The 20401-nt window shown below is 45.6% G+C and overlaps 1 protein-coding gene across 1 annotated transcript in view; it reads left to right on the forward strand.

Annotated features, from left to right (window-relative positions):
* Positions 1-20401, forward strand: part of LOC114667772 (phosphodiesterase 4A, cAMP-specific) — a 649415-nt gene that overhangs the window by 533539 nt on the left and 95475 nt on the right. Inside the window, 3 exon segments of the mRNA XM_028823210.2 lie at positions 8634-8819; positions 10253-10289; positions 16346-16416. Coding sequence (XP_028679043.1) covers positions 8634-8819; positions 10253-10289; positions 16346-16416 — 294 coding nt within the window.

Below are 20401 nucleotides of genomic sequence, written 5' to 3' on the forward strand. Positions count from 1 at the left end.
AATCATAGATCACTTGCGGTACCGTTTTATTCGTGCTATGGGCCCATATGTTGTTCACGCAGAAGATCACAAGTCTCCATGTGAAGTGCTTCAGAGTGGACGGATTCAGTGTGCGCGTGTGTGTTACACGTGAGGTGTGAGAGTAGAGCCATTCAAAGCAGAACACGGTGAGCTCCACTCATCCTGCAGCAGTACAGAGGCGTACAGCGGGGCTGCTAACCACGGCACCACCATGCCACCCTTCAGTTTCTTGACCAAGCTGTTGTTTTTTTGAGGGACCTTTGTAATCCACGCTCGTCTGCCAATACCACTCCAGTAGAAGTCATGACTGTAACAGCGGCCCCCACAACACTTGGCACCTCTTCGGCGCTGAAGCAATCAGCCCCGGAGCTCACTTTGCCACATGCGCTCTGAGGGGGCTGGCGTTCTTATTTCTGTACCATGATTGTTTTTTTTTTTTTTTGGGCATGCAGCGACCTGCCCGCTTCCTACCACCGAGGGCCTTTGTCTTTACTGCTCATCTCAGGGCTTTGTCTTGAGGCACCAACATCGCTTTCAGGTTCTCTCACTTCCTTTCTTCCCTTCTGGTTGTCGGGGTGGGTGTGTGTGTGTGTGTGTGTGTGTGTGTGTGTGCGCGCGCTGCCATTGACAATCACTCTGGTGTAGAAGTCCGGGCTGCTAAAAGTTACTGTGCTCAAGTTGCTGATGTGGAGCTTCACACCACAAAAACCGACACACAGATGCTAGAGTCACAGTCGGGAAGTGACAATAAACGAGTTCAGACGAAACAACTGAAGGAAAAAAGAATAAGATATTCATCCACACACCACAAGGTGGAGCCCCAGAGGTGGGATGGTATGATGCATAATAAGGGGACGCCATTGTGGCCCCGCTGTCATCTCCCACTGCTGGCTTCCTTCATGGCCCTGGTCTAGTCGCTAAGTCTGCCTGCGTGAACCCTGAAAGGCGCTAAATTGAGGGGAGCTTTCTTTTTAAGTCAGGTAGCAGGTCACATCCTACTGCTAACAGCTTTTGCGTCCCTTGAGATTGTCACTTAACTCTTGTGGAAAATATAAGCTTATTCTCTCGCCACCGCACTGTCCCCCTCCAGTCGAGTGTTGCTCCACGCCCTCCCAGCTCCGACTCGCCTGGAATAAGGGGGTGCAGACCCTATTGTTACAGACCCAGGAGTGCTTCTGCATTATAGCAGGGAGCTTGTCTCACTGCAGCGCCCTCTCACGGCACCCAGTGACCCCAGCAGGGCTGCCCTGCCGGACTACATTTCCCAGCATGCCCTGCTGGCTTCACACTGAGCGTGCCACAGTGCAGTGGGAAGATGGAAATATAAAGAATTAAAAAAACATTTTATTAATGAATGTAAACTGAAAATGTGACACACGACACAAGTGAAATGAAACCTCCCTGGACCTTCCTAAACGGGTCTGTCTGACAGGTGGGGTGGCTTGTCCTTTAATGTTCTTTGTCCTGGCAGGTTATAGAAATTTCCAGAAAGTATCACCAGGAGTGAGCTGAGGGGACAGAGTCGTCTTTTCGTGTTTAGTGCTCTACCAAGCAATGAAACAAAGCCATGTAATCTGAATTTACACCATGAACACCACTGTCATCTTCTTCCTCTTCATCTTTTCCACTTCTTTGTGGGGTTGATGTGTCTGATCTCAACTTGAGGACAGAACAGCATCTTCTTCTCACAGGCTGTCGGGCTCCTCAACACAAAGCCGCCCCCCGTGCTTGCATGTGCCCCCTTAATTACATTCTGCACTCCTTCGCACTCCATTGCTGTTTGTCTGCGTTTGCACGGGTGTTGTTCCTTGTTCGGCGTTCTTTTATGTACAACCCCAAATCAGAAAACATTGGCACAGTATGCAAATAAAAAAAAAAAAGGAAAGAAAAACGCACTGATTCTGAAATTGACTTTGACTTTTATTTCATTGCAGACAATATAAAATACAATAGAATGTGTTCTTGTAGAGCCCAAAATTCACACAAGGAGGGCAGCAATGGGCTTTAACAGGCCCCCAGCTTTGACTCTCTAAGAAGACAAGACAAACCTTGGGAAAGGCAGTTCAGAGAGAGACCCCTGTCCAGGTAGGTTAGGTGTCAAAGAGAAGGGGGTCAATACAACACAACACACAGAAGAGAACACAAGTCATCCTCAATACAACAGAATGGTGCAATAGAAATATTACAAGTGCAGAGCAGAATTCAACAATAGATGATGTCCCATAACACGATTTGGATTTGTTCACAGTCCTGTAGACCTCGGCCATCAAGCGGCCTCCCCCTATTGGCCATTCTAAGGCTGGGCCAGCCAATCCGATGAAAGGACCCCCTCTATCCAACGATTCCTGCGATCAGAGATGAGTTTGATATTCCATGTTTTGTCTGCTCAGCTTCCTTTCATTTGTTAATTTATGTCCATGCCTGCGTTTCAGGCCTGCAGCACATTCCAAAAAGACCGTTATCAGCAACTAGCTGTGTGAGCCCGTGCTGTAAAAAGCCCAGGCTCCTAGAAACCATGGATTCTGGCAATCACTCAATCGCATCAGTTGTGCATTAGCGGCTAAGTGAGGTCCTCATTTCTTGGGGGTTTCGTTGTGCCGATGTGCTCGCCTCGCTTGTGTATTAGCGGCTAAACGAGTTTCACTTTGGCGACAGAGTCGCTTTCTTTGAGCGCCATGCTGTAGCCTCGCACTTCCAAGACAGACATACACATACTCACACTCTCACACTCTTCCACATGTAGATGTTTATATATAAGACAAGCTGTGTAAGCCCATACTGTAAAAAGCCTGGGCTCCTGGAAACTATTGAAATTGTCAGGAGAACAAATTGAAATGCAGAGTCGTCGGTTTCGTTTTGCATACGTGCTCACCCCCCTTCTCTGTCAGCGGCTAAGTGAGTTTCTCTTTCCTCGAGGGTTTCGTTGTGCTGATGTGCTCGCCTCGCTTGTGTATTAGCGGCTAAGCAACTTTGTCTTTCCTCGGCGGTTTCAGTTTGGTGACGCTGTTGCTTTCTTTCAGCTTCATGCTGCAGCCTTGCACTTCTTTCTTCTTCCGACTCGTTAACTTGGGGCCATCTTGCCGGCTCTTTCAGCTTTATGCCTGAAGCCTCGCACTTCCAGGACAGACTGACTGACTGACTTCCACGCGTAGACATTCTTATATAAGATAAGTCCAAAAGCCTGCAGGGTCTGTCATGGTCGTCAGTGCCCTTGGTGAAAGTCGTTTCTACTTCTGTGATGGCAGCAGAAAACAACACTGAGAGTTTAGAGCTTCATATGCCACCCTCAAGGTGACATCTTTTCCAGGGAGGTCCATGCATCCCAATGCAGAACCGCATTCTGCACACGTGACAAAGGCAGGGCAGTGGAAGAAGAGGGTCCGGGTACTGGACTGGCCTGCCTGCAGACGTCACCTGCTCCCAATAGAGAACACGTGGCGACCCCCGGCTGTTTTACACCTTAAGACGTTTGCAGGAAGAATGGGACACAATAAGACCTGAAACGCTTCATGGCTTGGTGTCCTCCCTGCCACAACGTCTTTTCAGTGTTGTGAGAAGGAACGGTGACGTCACAAAGTGCTGAATGCCTTACCGTCGCGACGCTTTTTTTTTTTTTGGACTGTGTTGCAGGAATGGATGTTTATTAACAAATGAAATGAAGTTGACCGGACAAAACGTGAAACTTCTTGGGTTTGTAACATCTGCAATGAAATTAAAGTCAAAGGAAGTTTAAGGATCGCTGCCTTTTTGTTTTTTGTAATTTGCACTTTCCATACCGCCCCCACTTTTTCTGATTTGGGATTGTAAAGTGATTCCCCTCCTGTGTTGCTGTGTTGTATTTATTGTCTGAACACTGTGCCGTGGCCCTGGGAATCCAGATTACATCCCACTGTAAAATGGACCGAGGTACTGTATGTGTATAGATGGTACGACAGTAAAGCCCTCTTGACGTAACCTGACATTTTCTTCCCAGTGCGGAGAAGAAAGCAATTTGCACTCTGAGGACATTCCTGAAGCCGCCTCTTACTTCCCTTGAATCAACCTCTGACCCCTTGAGACCCGTCGTGGATCAGCACACACACACACACACACACACTCCATGGTTTTGGGAAGCGTTCCGGTAGAAACTGTCCTGAACATCTGTCATCTACTGTGGAAACCTTTGGCTGACCTGGATGCTGAAGTTTCCCAGCAGCTGTCCTCCACTTTCTCTGCCTACGTCAAGCTTCACTGTAGGACTGAGAGACTTCCACGAATGCGCGGCCTCCTCGCACTTCCCATACACCTGTGCATCTTTACAGGAATCGCCGCTTCAGTCGGGGAAGAGAGCTGGAGGTCTCTCAGAAGAAGTCATCTCTTGACTTGGCATGGGAACGCAAGTCAGTGTCCCCAGTAGGAAGAAGAAAACAAACAAACAAAACACGGGACGGGGCGTGTGGGATGCAGATTGGCGCCTACAAACTTTGTGACCTTACATATTTTCAGATTAATGTTTGCGATTCCTTTAGTTAAAGCCAAACATGGGAAATGATAGCCCCCGTTTTTCAACCCCACCCCCATTGGCTGCATTTGCCAGCCTCCATTGTGCCACCAGAGGAAGTCCCCTGAGCGGAATGGAAAAAGAAAGCAGTTAGGGAGTTTGATTGTCACCATAGTTTGGTGACACAATCAGCCAGTGCCTCATAAAGCCGTCGGGAACAATGGAAGTGACGGCGTTGGGTCCAGAGATTAGCCACGACGTGGTGGGAAGAACGTGGGTGACAGGAAGGTCAAAGAGTGGGTGACCTGCTGGCCATTGAGACTCTTTAAGACGAGACGAGTGACAGAGCAATGAGATCAGGCCTCACACATGCCGTACATTCTGCCCAGTGCCACAGACTCAACCGGCATTCCTCTTGCCCACTTTCCTCTTGGGCTTCCTGTCTGCCATCTTCACACACATGGTGCCCGCCATCACGCCTCACTCCCTCTGTTTTTCTTCACTTTACTAGTTTATGAAGTTATGGCTGGATGATTGTCATTTTACTTTGGAGTAATCAAAGTGCGCCGTATTCTAATTGATGTCCTTCACAGGTAACGGAGTCTGATTGTGAGTCCGTGTTTAGGTTGGGACGCTGTGGAATTCTGGGGTGTTGACACTTGAGTTTTCCATCTCGGAGTTGGCATCATGTCAGGGATGGCCGGGATTCTTTACCACACCAAGCTGAATATTTAGAGCAGCTGCTTCCTATCTCCAGGGGTCCAGGTCAGAAGCTTGACCCCGTGAAAGCCTGTGTGGAGTTGGCACGTGTTCTCTGTGTCTTTGTGGATTTGTCTCCTAGTGCTCTGCTCTTCCTCCCAAGTCCCGAAGACATGCAGTTTAGGGGGACTGGTGCATTTAGTTGAGTTTACCGTATGATGGAACTAGAAGCCCATCCAGGGCTGAGGCCTACCTTGGACCTGATGCAGACAAGACTAAGCTGTGAACTGGAGTAATCGCAATAACTAGCGGAACTCGAGGATGTACAGTCCCAGTCCCAGAATAATGGTGGTCTGTATAGAGTGTGCTGAACACTTCACGGTGATCACACTGGTGGCCCAACATGTTTAAACAGACGTTAGTCTCAGGATGTCAAAGCTATGCCTGCACGTGGTTGGAAGTGTCGAGTATTTGATGATTAAACTTTTCCATTTCAGAAACACATTCTTTTGTCTTCAACATAAAAAAAAATATCCTGTGCCGTTGATCCCATCGTTGACGGAACTGTAATTAGAGGTCTTCAAAGAAATGTCATTTTAAGGATGTAATAGCAATGCTTTCATGTGGTCGGAAGTTTTGATTTATTTCATAATCTTGTTGATTGTCGCTGTGCATTTCCTGCATTGTGAATCCTGGACTTTGTCTCACATGCATATGCGCCATTGTGTGTCTTCTGTGATTTGCCTGACCCTCAGCAGATGTCACTGATCTTCTTTTTCTTTCTGCCATTATGGTGGTTATCACTTAGCACATAAACACATGAGCACAGGTCACTTTGCCATCCTATATTTACATTTACTAAACTTCAGTCTGCGGTAAGCAATAAACACAATGCTTATACTTGATTATGAACTGTGAACACGTATGTACAGTGTCTGGGGGGATTAGCAGTAGATGGGCTTGCGGGAACTGTGGTTTTATTACGTTAAACATTTCTGGCCACCAGAATTTCTTCTTGTTTGTCTATGCACTTCAGCTTCTTGCTTAGATAGGCAGGTCACAAAGAATTGGGGCTCCTACGTAGGTGATCCCCGTGTATTCTTCTGGTTGGAATTCGCAAGGAACAAGAAAATGTTGTGAAGTGTTCTTCAAGTGCAAGTCAAAATTGCTGCCACAAGATGGTGTTGGAGCCGGTTTTCAGTGGTCCATGGTGGAGGAGGATGGAATACTGACGTGAAGTCATCGACCTTCTAGCTGTCACTCATCCATTCTGCAGTGGGAGGAAGAGAAAGCACCAGGCAACAGCACCAGTCTTAGTGTGGGACAGCTTAACTATTAGCTAAACAAATGGGCCTGATGAATGACCTCCTCTCGTTTGTCAAATTTCTTATGTTCTACCCTTAATTGAGACCTGAAGTTGTCTCCCATGCGCTCATGTGTGACACTGTTTATTCTTTCTCGCTCTTCACCACTTAATCACCTCATGTGATGTGCCTGACGCTCAGCAGATGTTGCTGTTCTTTTTCTTTCTTCCTATTATGGTGTTCTTCATCACCTAATTGGCCTTTGTGATTCATCTAATGCTCAGCAGATGTTGCTGCTCTTCTTTTTCTTTCTGCCCTGTCACTTGGTTGTGGAAGCACCGTAATAAACATAAAACCCACAGGTCACATTGCTGAGGTTGCCACTACCTAAAATGTTATGAATTTCCAGTATGTATCAGGTCATAAATGTTCAATTAAGACCAAGATCACCCGAAAGATGCCCAGGGAGTTATTCTGACCGCAGAGAATCAGGAATTTAGTTTTACATCTCATCCAAAGGATGGCACCATATTTACAGCACAGTGTCCCCCATCACTGCACTGGAGCACTGGGACACACGCACAGACCACAGGGGTAAGCGCTCCCTGCTGGCCTCACATACAACTTTTCCAGTAGCATCATCCCAAGCTTTTCCTGGTTGCTGCCCCATCAAAATATTTGCCAGGCTATGGAGAGATAGATAGATATGAAATTCACTATATGATAGACAGACTGATAAATATGAAATTCACTATATGATAGACTGATAGATATGAAATTCACTATATGATTGATAGATAGATATATAGATAATGTCATAAATGAATAGACAAGGAACTACAAACAGGTTTGGGGCAGCCACCCGTTTAATTTTTCCTGGCTGCAAAATTGTTGAAAGTATTCTGTCGGTTTGAGCCCAGAACAGAACTGAATTGCTCAGGTAAAGATGTCAGTTTTAAGGGAAAGCAGAGGAAGTGACATCATCAGGGCCAGGCAGAATTTCCTGTAAGTGGTCTGCCGTAGAAAATCGAGAAAAGATCAGTACACTTCGCCACCTCCTGGTCTGGCGTGGAATTGCCCTCATTCTGACCCTTTAGCTACCTCCCATACGCATGTGTGTGACAGCAGATAGATATGAAACTCACTGTATGATAGATAGATGCTCACTATAGTCTGAAAACACACCAGAAAGAAAAACGTCTTACTTGGCAGTCATAGTCAAGTGCTATACAGTGTAAAAGGAATTGACTCAACAAACTTAAAAAGGTTTGAGGCTGCCACCCGTATATTATTCCTGGCTGCAAAAGAGTCTTTGATAAATACAGAGATGTTCTCTATATCGAGTCCAAAACAGAACTGATGAAGGTTTGTCAAGATGGCGGCTTTAAGGGATAGGACAGGAAGTGATGTTCTTCATTAGTCAGAGCAGGTGCCAGAAGTGACGTCCTCTGTTTTAAATCAGGCAGGTTTTCCCGCGGCTGGTCTGTAGAGATAACAGGAGAAGATTTAGTGCACCCTGCCACCCCCTGGCCTGGCGTGGAATTACCTTTGCTTGGTCCATACAACGTCTTCCTAGTCGCACGTGTGTGACAGCAGGTATGTTTGTCTGTAAGGGGATGATTTGTCTCAAATGGATGGTTAAACAGAGGGGCGCTCACAAGCCCTCAGTCTCCTTTGCTGACATTGTTACTGAAGACTGAAGGGTCGTCGTCTCCTCCTCTCAGAAGGTTTCATGAGGGGTTCATGACGTGAACGTTGGTTGATTGAGCATCTAAAGTTTTGTACTATGGCCTGATGTTCACTTCTTACCTGTACATCGGCTCCCGTCCACGTCCCCCTGGTCTGATTGTGGGAAGCCGGTTGTCGTCCACCTGATTAGTTTTTGACAGAAGGTGAATTTTCTGTCTGCCTTGTGGCTCAGGTCTAGCAGCGTTGCCAGTGTTTGCCGTCTGATGGGTGTTATTCATTTGCCAAAGTATTTCTTATTGATTTCTCCTGCACATTAAACTGTTAACATTATAAAAAATAAATTTCTGTTAAAACTGACCCATAACTACCTCGGAGGATTTCTTGGGTTTTACTCCAGTAGCCTTTACTAACACATTTTGTCTTTTTTTTTCTCTTTGCAGTTTTGATGTGGAAAATGGCCCCTCGCCAGGTCGTAGCCCCCTTGACTCGCAGGCGAGCCCAGGGCTGGTGCTGCACCCATCGTTCCCTCAGAGCCAGCGACGGGAGTCCTTCCTGTATCGATCTGACTCCGATTACGACATGTCTCCCAAGACCATGTCCCGCAATTCATCGATCACCAGCGAGGCGTGAGTATCTCAGGGTGGGGCAGAAGTGTTTCCAGTCAGTCATATGTCTGTGACCGTGTCACACATGTATACACACAGGGGTCTCGTCTTCAAGCCAATTCCAGTTGTCAGGATTGTTATTTGTATAATGAATTTGTGACAAGACCTGGAAAAACAAAATACACTTCACATGTCACAGTGTGATGGACGATCTGTATTCAAGACAGTCCTCCTTATGGCAGCCAGGGACTAATTCAAACACCGTGTATCTTGTGTAGTATTTGTAATCCTCACCGTCGTCAGCCTGCAGTTCTTGTGGGTAAATTCAGGAAGTGGCACCTGACTGTTGAGTGGGCACCACCGTCTGACTGGCTAGCTTTGTCCTGCAGTGGTGAAGAGCGGCATGAGGACTCGGAGCTGCAGAGGAACACAGAATTACAGAAGATGTGCCTGGGCTCATGATCAGTTTGAAGAATGAAAGGAGTGAATAAACTGTAAAAGATACGAGCGAGTAACAGTGAAAGGTATCCAGTGGACTTAGAACGTCTACGGACCCCTTCACGATATTGTGTTGAATGGAATCAAAATGGGGCTGCTTTGTTACATCAGGGGTCTAAGCGGCTCACCATCACTTCTTCATTGTAGCAAAGGTTGCTTGAGGATAACGTGAGACCCTCCGGCTTAACACTGAAGCTCAACCAAAAGGGGGACCTTGCAACATGACAAGGACCCTCAACATAGCAGGAAATCCACCAAGGAATGGCTGAAAAGAAGAAAAAAAATGGAGAATTCCTGGAATGACCAAGTCAAAGCCCTGATCTGAATGGTCAAGGGGGGGATTTGCACTCGAGACACCCCTCAAACACGCCACAGCTGACAAAGAGGAGTGGGAAAAACAGTTCGGAGAGTCCTAGACAGTTAGAGGAAATGCCGGCTTTAGGGGACAAACCCCGCTATTGGAGCAGAGGTTGGGCTTACTTTTTCCACAGATGGACATAGTGGATCTGTTCATTTTTCATGGAAATAATTATTATAAAATGTAATTGGGGAAAAAAAAAATAATGAACATGTCCTTCATCTACAGATGTTATTTCAGTGAAGATCAAATCCTGCTGTGTCCACGTGCATTAAAAAAGGAACCAACTCTGTGGGGTGTACTTACATTCTCACATGACTGTATGCTGCTTTTCAGGTCCCTGCAATCCTAGTTGATGAAGGAAGTTTCACATTAAATACGGTTAACAAAAAAAAGGCTTAAGCGAGTCTCGGGAGAAGTGCCAGGGTCCACCTGGTGTCCCCTTTAGTTCCCACTAACTGCTTTGTATCCTTGACCAACACCACAGAACCAACTTGACTCTACGTATGCAAAGTCCGTTCCAGTCCAGCACAACCTCAGAGTGCCCAGATGTTGGTCTTCACGAGACTAACTCTGTCTCCTTGTCTCTTATCCACAGGCATGCTGAGGATCTCATAGTAACCCCTTTTGCTCAGGTAAGAGGAATCTTATTTTGTGGCTCTTCATTAAATGTAGTGAAAGTGTAAGATGTGTTTGTGTCCCAGTCTGTGATAAATAAAGTGGGACAAAAATTAAAACATAAGTGGAAAAAGGTTTAACTGGAATTGACTTGACAAGCCACTTTGGGTTGGCCCCTGCCCTGCGCCCAAGCTGGGGGGGGGGCATCCTGTGGCAGGTACCCCTGAAATGCTTAAAAAAGTGCTTAGCTTTGTCTGTCTATCCATGTTATATAGTGCCTTTCTCTATCTATCTATCTATCTATCTATCTATCTATCTATCTATCTATCTATCTATCTATCTATCTATCTATCTATCTATCTGATATAGTGCCTTTTATTATCAATCTGTCTTATTGCAGAGTCTTTTATTGCAATTTTCCTCCCAAATCTGCAATGAAGAGTCGTCGTCGTCTTCTTCTTTCGGCTGCTCCCGCTAGGTGTTGCCACAGCAGATCATCTTCTTCCATATCTTTCTGTCCTCGTCATCTTGTTCTGTCACACCCATCACCTGCATGTCCTCTCTCACCACAGCTATAAACCTTCTCTTAGGCCTTCCTCTTTTTCTCTTGCCTGGCAGCTCTATCCTTAGCACCCTCTCTGCCAATATACCCAGCATGTCTCCTCTGCACATGTTCAAACCAACTCAATCTCGCCTCTCTGACTTTGTCTCCCAACCATCTAACCTGAGCTGACCCTCTAATGTCCTCATTTCTAATCCTGTCCATCCTCGTCACACTCAATGCAAATCTTAACATCTTTAACTCTGCCACCTCCAGCTGTGTCTCCTGTGCCACCATCTCCAGCCCATATAACACACAGTAGCTGGTCTCACTACCATCCTGTAGACCTTCCCTTTCACTCTTGCTGGTACCCGTCTGTCACAAATCATTCCTGACACTCTTCTCCACCCACTCCACCCTCCCTGCACTCTCTTCTTTATTTCTCTTCCACAATCCCCATTACTCTGTACTGTTGATCCCAAGTATTTTAAACTCCTCCACCTTCGCCATCTCTACTCCCCTCTTCCTCACCATTCCTCTGACCTCCCTCTCATTCACACACATGTATTCTGTCGTGGTGGTCCTACTGACCTTCATTCCTCTCCTCTCCTCTCCAGAGCAAATCTTGTAAGATTAACTCGTGATTCCAGACTGGCCCAGTTTGCATGTGTGCCTACTTATGCCCTGCAGTTGATTTCTGCCCTGAGCTCAATGCTTCCAGGATAGACTCAGGCCTTCCGTTGCCCTAAATTGGTTTAAGTGTGTATAAGAATGTCATGTTTCATATACCTTTAATATACACTCGCTGAGCAAATTATTAGGGACACCTGCTTATCCATGTAGTTATCGAATCAGCTAAAGCATACGGTACTATGCATAAAATCCTGCAGATGCAGGTCAGGTGCTTCAGTTAATGTTCACATTAAACCCCAGAATGGGGGGTGGGGATATCATTGCAGGATAGCTGGTGTCAGATAGGCTTCTTAGAGAATTTGTCTAACAGCTGATCTCCTGAGATTCTCACACACAATAGTCTGTAGAGTTTATTAAAAATGGTGTGAAAAACAAAAAAACCCGCAGTGAGCGGCACATCTGCGGACAGAAACACCTTATTGATAAGAGAAGTCAGAGGAGAATGGCCTGGCTGGTTCAAGTTGAAGAAAGGCTGTGATATTTCAGATAACCAAGCATGAATGGCAGAAAAGCATCTCGTAGCACACAACACGTTGAACTTTGAGGTGGATGGACTACAACAGCAGAAGACCACGATGGGGTTTCCACTCCTGTCAGCCAAGAAGAGAAAGCGGAGGCTGCTGACACAGGCTCACCAAAACTGGACAGTTGAAGACTAGAAAGCGTTTCCTGGTCTTAACGAATCTCAGTTCCTGCTGAGGTACTCAGATGGTAGGCACCAACAGCATGAATCCATGCTCCCAAACAGGATTGTGTCAACAGTCCAGGCTACTGTGTTGTGATGATGTGGGGAATGTGGTGTTGGCACATTTTGGGTCCGTCAGTACAAATCAAATCATCGCTTGAACACCACAGCCTATCTGAGTGTGGTTGCTGAACATGTGCATCCCAACAAGGCCACCATTTATCCATCTTCTAATGGCCACTTCCATGCACCACGTCACAAAACAAACAGCATCTCAGACTTGTTTCATGAACTTGACACGCCGTTCAGTGGCCTTCACCAATAGAGCCCCTTTTGCCATGGGGTGGAACAGGAGATTCAAATGTGCAGCTGACAATCGGCAGAGCTTGCATGATGCAATCATGACATGGACCACCACAGTCTCAAAGGAATGTGTCCGACATCTTGTGGAGTCCAGGCCATGAAGAACAGAGGCTGCTTTAGATAGATAGATAGATACTTTACTAATCCCAAGGGGAAATTCACAAACTCCAGCAGCAGCATACTGATAATAACAATATTAAATTACAGAGTGATAACAATGCAGGTATACAGACAGACAATAACTTTGAATAATGTTAACGTTTACCCCCCCGGGTGGAACTGAAGAGTCGCATAGTGTGGTGGAGGAACGATCTCCTCAGTCTGTCAGTGGAGCAGGACGGTGACAGCAGTCTGTCGCTGAAACTGCTCCTCTGTCTGGAGATGATCCTGTTTAGTGGATGCAGTGGATTCTCCATGATTGACAGGAGTCTGCTCGGCGCCCGTCGCTCTGCCACAGATGTCAGACTGTCCAGCTCCGTGCCTACAATAGAGCCTGCCCTCCTCACCAGTTTGTCCAGGCCTGAGGTGTCTCTATTCTTTATGCTGCCTCCCCAGCACACCACCGCGTAGAAGAGGGCGCTCGCCATCACCGTCTGATAGAACATCTGCAGCATCTTATTGCAGATGTTGAAGGATGCCAGTCTTCTAAGGAAGTATAGTCGGCTCTGTCCTTTTTTACACACAGTATCAGTATTGGCAGTCCAGTCTAATTTATCATCCAGTTGCACTCCCAGGTATTTATAGGTCTGCACACAGTCACCTCTGATGATCACGGGGTCCATGAGGGGTCTGGGCCTCCTAAAATCCACCACCAGCTCCTTGGTTTTGCTGGTGTTCAGGTGTAGGTGGTTTGAGTCGCACCATTTAACAAAGTCCTTGATGAGGTCCCTATACTCCTCCTCCTGCCCACTCCTTTTAAGAGCAAAAGGAGGGTCCACCCAGTATTAGCACAGCGGGCCTAGGTGTTTGCTGAGTGAGTGTAGGGATAGACTGAGGGGCAGTGCCAGTTTGGCAGACTTCTTTCTGTTTTTGTCTTTCTAAAGGTTTAACAGCAGCAGGCACTTTCTGATAACGCAGCTTACTAATCTGAGTATCTGAGGTTGTGTGCCAACTCTCTTCTTTTCCCTTTGGTTATTTTATTATTTTTACGTGCTCAGTGTGTGTGTCTTATATATACGCTGATTGTAAATTGTCTTCGTGTAAGTGTCTGGCACTTGATGCTCCTAGGATAGGCGCTCACCCCTGTGACCCAAAACTGGGGGTCCACACTCAAGCACAGAGCAAGTTTGAAATCACTGCTTAATCTTAACGCACGCTCCTTTGGGATTTGGGAGGAAAACAGGAATACCCTGAGGTGCTGAATCTATGAGGTGACCACCGCACCACCATGCCATCCCACCTGCTTCTGTTCCTGTAAGATTAACCCCCACCTGATATCATTTCATTCCAGCTGATTGGTAACTGATTTCCGGTGTCGACCCACTTTCCTCAGCTTGCACAGATTATTTGAGTTCTCACTTTTGATTTCAAACCTTTTTCATCTCACGCATTCAGCTCAAAACAGACCCCCTCTCGTGTCCAGCCAACCTGTCACCTTCTGCTATGCGAGTCAAAGTCTCGATTTCAGACCACTATGACCTTTTTGGCTCTTGCACAGTTGGTGGAGTTCATTTTTTGTCATAAATATGGCCAAAGTATGAAATGTACAGAAAAGCTGTGTGGGCTCGTCTGCGCTGCGGAGTGCGCCCAGTGGCCATCAGCAGCTGTCTCGTTTCAGTGCGGCCTCCATGCACGTCATGTCAGTGGTGACAGCTCCCTTTTCAGTGTCATCTGTGTGGAAACATTGCCCAGAATCAGACAAGTAAAGTGCATCGTGTAGATGTGTGGAATGTAAAAGTTCCCTGTGGGCCAATTTTCCACAATCATTAACACGGTTTCCCACACCAGTGACTGGATTGTGCCTCCCTAGATGAACCCACCAACCCCCCAACACAAGACAGTTGAGCCCCTCAAAAGCAGAGCACTGCAGGGAAGTAGGTCAGTGTCGTCCATATATGTAAGCAGGAGAGAGTCTCCTAATGAACGCCCAGGGGCAGTACGCTGGAACTAGGCCGACTAGCAGTGGCGCTTTTCCGCTTTTCAAACCTGGTTAATTCAATTTTAGTGTTGTAGGGGTGGAGCCTATTCAGATGGCATCTGAAACCAAATCTGAATGTGGTGCCAGTCTGTCACAGAGACACTGAGATTGATTGATAGATCGATCTTCTATTTTATGCTGGCTGGAGCTACCAACATGTCATCTGTCCTCATCCTGCTACATCTCTCCTCCTTGCCACCCTCTGACTTTGGCATCACTGGGGCTGCCTTCAGGTGGCTCCAAGTCCTACTTCTTGGGCAGATCCTACTGTGTGACTTAGGGAGGAGAGATGTTAAGGGTGCATCAGGCAACAGGCAAACATGAGGGTGCCCCAGGGATTGGTGCTGGGCCCTCTCCTCTTCTCCCTGTGCATCTCCTCACTAAGTCCTATCATCCTGCTCCATGGCTTCTCTTATCATTGCTCAACTTTATGTTCCTTTCTGGTAGAAGCTAAAAGCTCTGCATGGATGAGGGAGCACCATCTTCAGCTCAACCTGGCAAAGATGGAGCTTCTTATCCCAGCTTATCCATCTGCTCAGCTGGGTTCATCATCACTAACTCCTGCCAAGCCTGTACGTAACGTTAAAGTGGTGACCAGCTGTCCTTCACTAGCCATGTCGGAATGGTCTCTTGGTCTCAACACTCCATACAACATTCACACCATCAGACCATATCTGACAAGAGTATGCAGCACAACTGCTGCTCCAGGCTTTGGTCTTGTCACATCTGCCGGCTGTAGCACAGGTACGTGTCACCAAGTCACTGCAGAGGATTCAAAATGCAGCAGCACATCTGCTGTTTAAAAAACCCAACACATGCAGATGTTGCTCTTCTTTTCAGATCACTACATTGGCTCCATGTAGCGGCACACGTTAAGTTCCAAACCTTGATTCTTGGCTACAGAGGAGTCAGCGGGTCAGCACCTATGAGGTCTTCTGCTCCTTCTCGACCACACAGCATCTGTAGATGGCACCTCTCTGTGCTATCAAATCTCAGTGCAGACTCTTTTCTTGTGCATCTTCTAGTTGGTGGAATTTGCTGCCAACCTTCTGTCCCCCTCGATGTGTTTAAGAAGCGTCTGCAGACTCTCTTGACCTTTGTATTTCTCTCTAACATCTCTCTGCTGGATCCTAGGAAGTGTAACTCGCTTGCATTTTGTTCTGAGCTCCTCATTTGTGATGATCATATTAGTCACCTTGTCCAGTCACACTTGTTTCCAAACGGTGCCCCAGACTGATGTTTGCTCGATTAGGCTGACCTGCTTTGTAAGTCGCTTTCAATAAAATAAATGTAAAGACCACTGATTAGCAAAAGAGCCCTGTTTACAAACGCGTAAGCCTCTTTCACGTTTTGGTTGGTCTTTATCTCCTTCTCTGTGCCATCTTTAGCCTCACTCTTCAACTCCTCTTCCTTGTATCCTGCCTGAAACAGCTGGCACACTCATTTTCCCAATGTACTCCACCCTGTTCCACCTTCAGTTGACGTCTGTCTGGCATCGAGGCTACAAACAGCACATTGGCTGAAAGTCTCCACTAGGTGGCTCCACCTGTAGTGTTGGCAGCCATGTGGCGTTAACTGTGACAGTCTTGTGCCAGGACTGCGTTCACAGTGGTGCCCGTGATTCTAACCCGTTTCCTTTCTCTGTGTTTTTTAGGTGCTGGCAAGTTTGCGCAGCGTAAGAAGTAACTTCTCCATCCTTGCGAATGTTACCACCCCAACTAACAAGTAAGCAGATGCTCTCATTTTCTTTGATTCTTCAGGGATATTCTTTAACATCTGTATGATGGGGCGTCCAGCTAGCCATAGGTTTCTAGGAGCAGCTTGGCACAGGACAGCCCAAGGTACCGGAGGAGAAAGAGGACATTTAACTAGGCGAGAAAACCCCTCACGTCCTACACCAAGTGAGTCGCCTTGATGTCTGCTTATGCAAGACGTCAAGCATTTCAGGTTCCCCCTGTTGCAGACCTAACAAAAACTTCATTTTTAGGCCATTTTTGAACCCTAATTTGTCCAGGAAGTTACACCCTTCTGATAAAAAGTAAATCAGTAAGTGTCTTCAGCAAAAATGACCTGAAGGACTTGAAGTTGTGCAGGCTGCATCAGCTGACCCCTTAATGGAATATGAGGGGTCACAAAACTTTGAGAGTCTGTAATGTAAGCCCGTGAAGTGTCATTTTATGCACTTTTGAGGTTGCTGATCACCAGTATGATCATATTTTTAAAATTTTTACTGGTGGTCCTAGCCCCCTAAGAGCCACCCCTAGACGGTTACAAGTGACAAATTTCAAACATAAGGATTTGGGGGATCATTTTGGACTATTTCATGGTCAGTGATTATGAATATGATGGTATTTTTGACTTTTGATCCTTTACTTTAGGGGTCTAGCCCCCATGGACCTTTAGCAGAGGGTGACAAATGACAAACTTCTATTAAGTTTAAGAATATTTACACTTTAAATTTAACTTTTAAATTGAAGAACACAGTTTAATATTTCAACTATCTAACACAACGATTCTTGTGTTAGATTCGGTTAGATAAACTTTATTAATCCTATGTGGAAATTCAATATGTACGTCTACCTCGTTACATTTCTAATCATCCCCCTGAATCAGGTGGCTTATGCTTGTTCAGATTTGTTTAACCTTTTTTGTTGTAAATCACATTATTAAAGAGAAGAGCATGATGATGCAATGCAGTGGCATTAACTAGAACTCAATGGAGACGAGTGCAAAAAATAAATCCGCACCCCATGTCGAAATTTACCCTACTAGTTAACACACATTATTTTCAAAACATTTCCCAAACAGTCTTACTGGTACAGTGGTTAAGTCCGCCTGACTTGATCATGTCGTGTGTTCATAAACCTCCATTCACCAGATATGCCTTACACCCGTCATCCTTTGTTCTTCGTTAGACTTTCCAACCCTGTTGTGGTGCCTGGCCATGCCCTGGCAACTTCATCAGACATTGCTGCCCTCCTGCAGACATGACATTGTGCCCGGGCATGGAGACAGATGTCTCATTGCTTTATACAGTGGGTATAGAAAATAATCCCCCCCCCTTGAAATATTCATATTTTTTTGCTTTACAGCCTTAAATGAAAACACACAAACCAATATTTTTTTCCAGCTTTACTTACTCAATGCAATCTCTTAACATCCAAGTGAAAGACATTACAGCTACAGTTCAGAAGAATTTTAAAAAATAAGAAATACTGAGATTGATAAAGGATCCCCCCCCCCCCTCCAAAATTCAATCAGGTATCAGTGCCCACCATTCCATTTCAGTTACTGGCTTCCTTCCCCCTGTGCTTGATTGTAATGAGTGTGATTAGTGAAGCTGTTTCTGGAGCATTCATTCCCTTCCTTGGTAGAGCAACTGACAGCAAACAACTGACTGTGGGTGGCAAGTCACTTTCAAAAGATCTCAGGAATAGAGTTGTGGACAGACATAAGGCAGGAGATGGAGACCAAAAACATCTCAAAGGCTTTATCCATCCCAAGGAGCTCAGTAAAGTCCATCATAAAGAAGTGGTGAGTGTTTGGTACTCCTAGGACGCTACCTGGATCCGGCTGTCCCTCCAAACTAGATGGAAGAGCAAAGAGAAAACTGGTAAGAGAGGCCACCAAGAGGCCAATGGCCACTTGGAAGGAGTTACAGGATTTGATGGTAAAGAGTGGTCATTAATGGTGTGCATGTGACAACAATTTCACAAGCGCTCCACCATTGTGGCTTGTTCGGGAGGGTCGCACTTCTCCAGAAAGGCCACATTGAGGCTCGTTTGAGCTTTCCCAGAATGCACCTTGAAGATTCTGATGCCAAGTGGAAAAAGGTCTTCTGGTCAAATAAGACCAAAATCAAACTATTTGTCCTCAGTACCAAACGGTACACCAATGCAGCTCACCATCCACGACACACCATACCTACAGTACAGCATGGAGGGGGCAGCTTCCTATTGTGGGGGGCCTGGGGCTCTCGTTAGGGTAGAAGGAAAAATGGATGGGCAAAATACCATCAAATTCTTGAGGGCAAACCTGCTACCCAATGCCAGAAAGTTGAAGATGGGCAGAATGTTCAGCTTTCAATACGACGACGACACAAAGCACACAGCAAAATTGACCACACAGTGGCTGAAGGAGAAAAAAAAAATGTCCTGGTGTGGCCAGTCAGAGTCCAGAGCTAAATCTGTGGAAAGATTGGAAGATAGCAGACCACCAACAGTCACCATCCAATGTGACCGAACTTGAACAGTTCTATAAAGAGAGAGAGAAGAATCCCAACAGACTCAAGGCTGTCATTAAAGCAAAAGGGGGTTCAACAAAATGACATTGACATTGGGGGGGGGGGGGTCCTTTATTCATCTCAGTAGGTCATGTTTTTGATTTTCTTTATAATTTTTCTAAGCTGTAGCTGTGATATCTTTCACTTGGATGTTAGAGGTTGCATTGAGTAAGTAAAGCTGCAAAGAAATATTTTGTGTGTGTTTTCATTTAAGGCTGTAAAGCAAAAAAAATGAGAATATTTCGAAGGGTGGGATTCTTATCTATACTCACTATATGTATGTATGTATATATGTATGTGTATATATATGTGTGTATATATATATATGTGTATATGTATGTATATATGTATGTATGTATATATATGTGTGTGTGTATATATATATATATATATATATATATATATATATATATATATATATATATATATATATATATATATATATAATAGAGAGAGAGAGAGATATGATGCCCACTCATGTGAAGTGCATCAGACTTGTCTTGGTCTGAGAAGAAATCCCTGCTCGCCTTAAAGTCTGAATTCCAGGTTCTCTTTTATTCTGGCCACTGACCAGTATTGCACCGTGGGTATCATTGAGCTTCCTCTTCAGCACCTGCCATGTTATGTTTTAAGTTTGTATTTTTAGCTCACTGCTACTTAACAGTAGTTTAGTGATTTGGCATTACCACGGTTTTTTTTTTTTGTTATTTTTGGCCTCCTTGAAGTTTTCCAGCAGTCCTCAAGGCAGCCATTTAGCTCTATACATTTCACCCGAGGCCAAGTTTTTCTTTGTCATGTGCTTTGAACGATGTCAGCCGCCTTATGAGGCTCTTGGCCTGTGCGTGTTTATGGCCGTGCATTGAAATGCACTGAGTGTCCAGCAGGTGGAGACACAAGACTGCGTTTGGAAGCCATCGCTTGTCCTGCGTGTTCCACAGGTGGATGCGCTTAAGCACATCCCAGAATAGGATTGGACCCCCTCATAAGAGATGTCTGAAGGTCAGGATGCGAGTCCTTGAACGTAACCAATCAAATCTGACACTCGTTAGCCCTGCAAAATGCTAAGCATGGTAAAAAAAAAAAAATCTCTTCAGGACATCACACTGCATGTATGTGTATAGATAGATAGACATGTAGATAGCATTTTATTTGTCCCAAAAAGGATAATTAGCTTTTTTAAAGAAGCTCAAGAAATATTATAAGAAACAACAACAGCAACAACTTCCCCAGATTCACACAAATAATTAGCTAATGATGAGAGCTGTCATACTGAGGCGCTATAAAAGCATATTGGCGTTGGTATGGAGAAGCCCCCATAGTGCTTCTTGACACACTTCTGCTGAATACTTCATTGGCTAAAAGTGGCACAGAGAGAACCTGCCGCATTGTTTATAATGCCACTCCCACTTTGTCGTCCGTCTTCCCTCC

The sequence above is a fragment of the Erpetoichthys calabaricus genome, chromosome 17 (assembly GCF_900747795.2).
Source record: "Erpetoichthys calabaricus chromosome 17, fErpCal1.3, whole genome shotgun sequence".
NCBI lineage: Eukaryota > Metazoa > Chordata > Cladistia > Polypteriformes > Polypteridae > Erpetoichthys > Erpetoichthys calabaricus.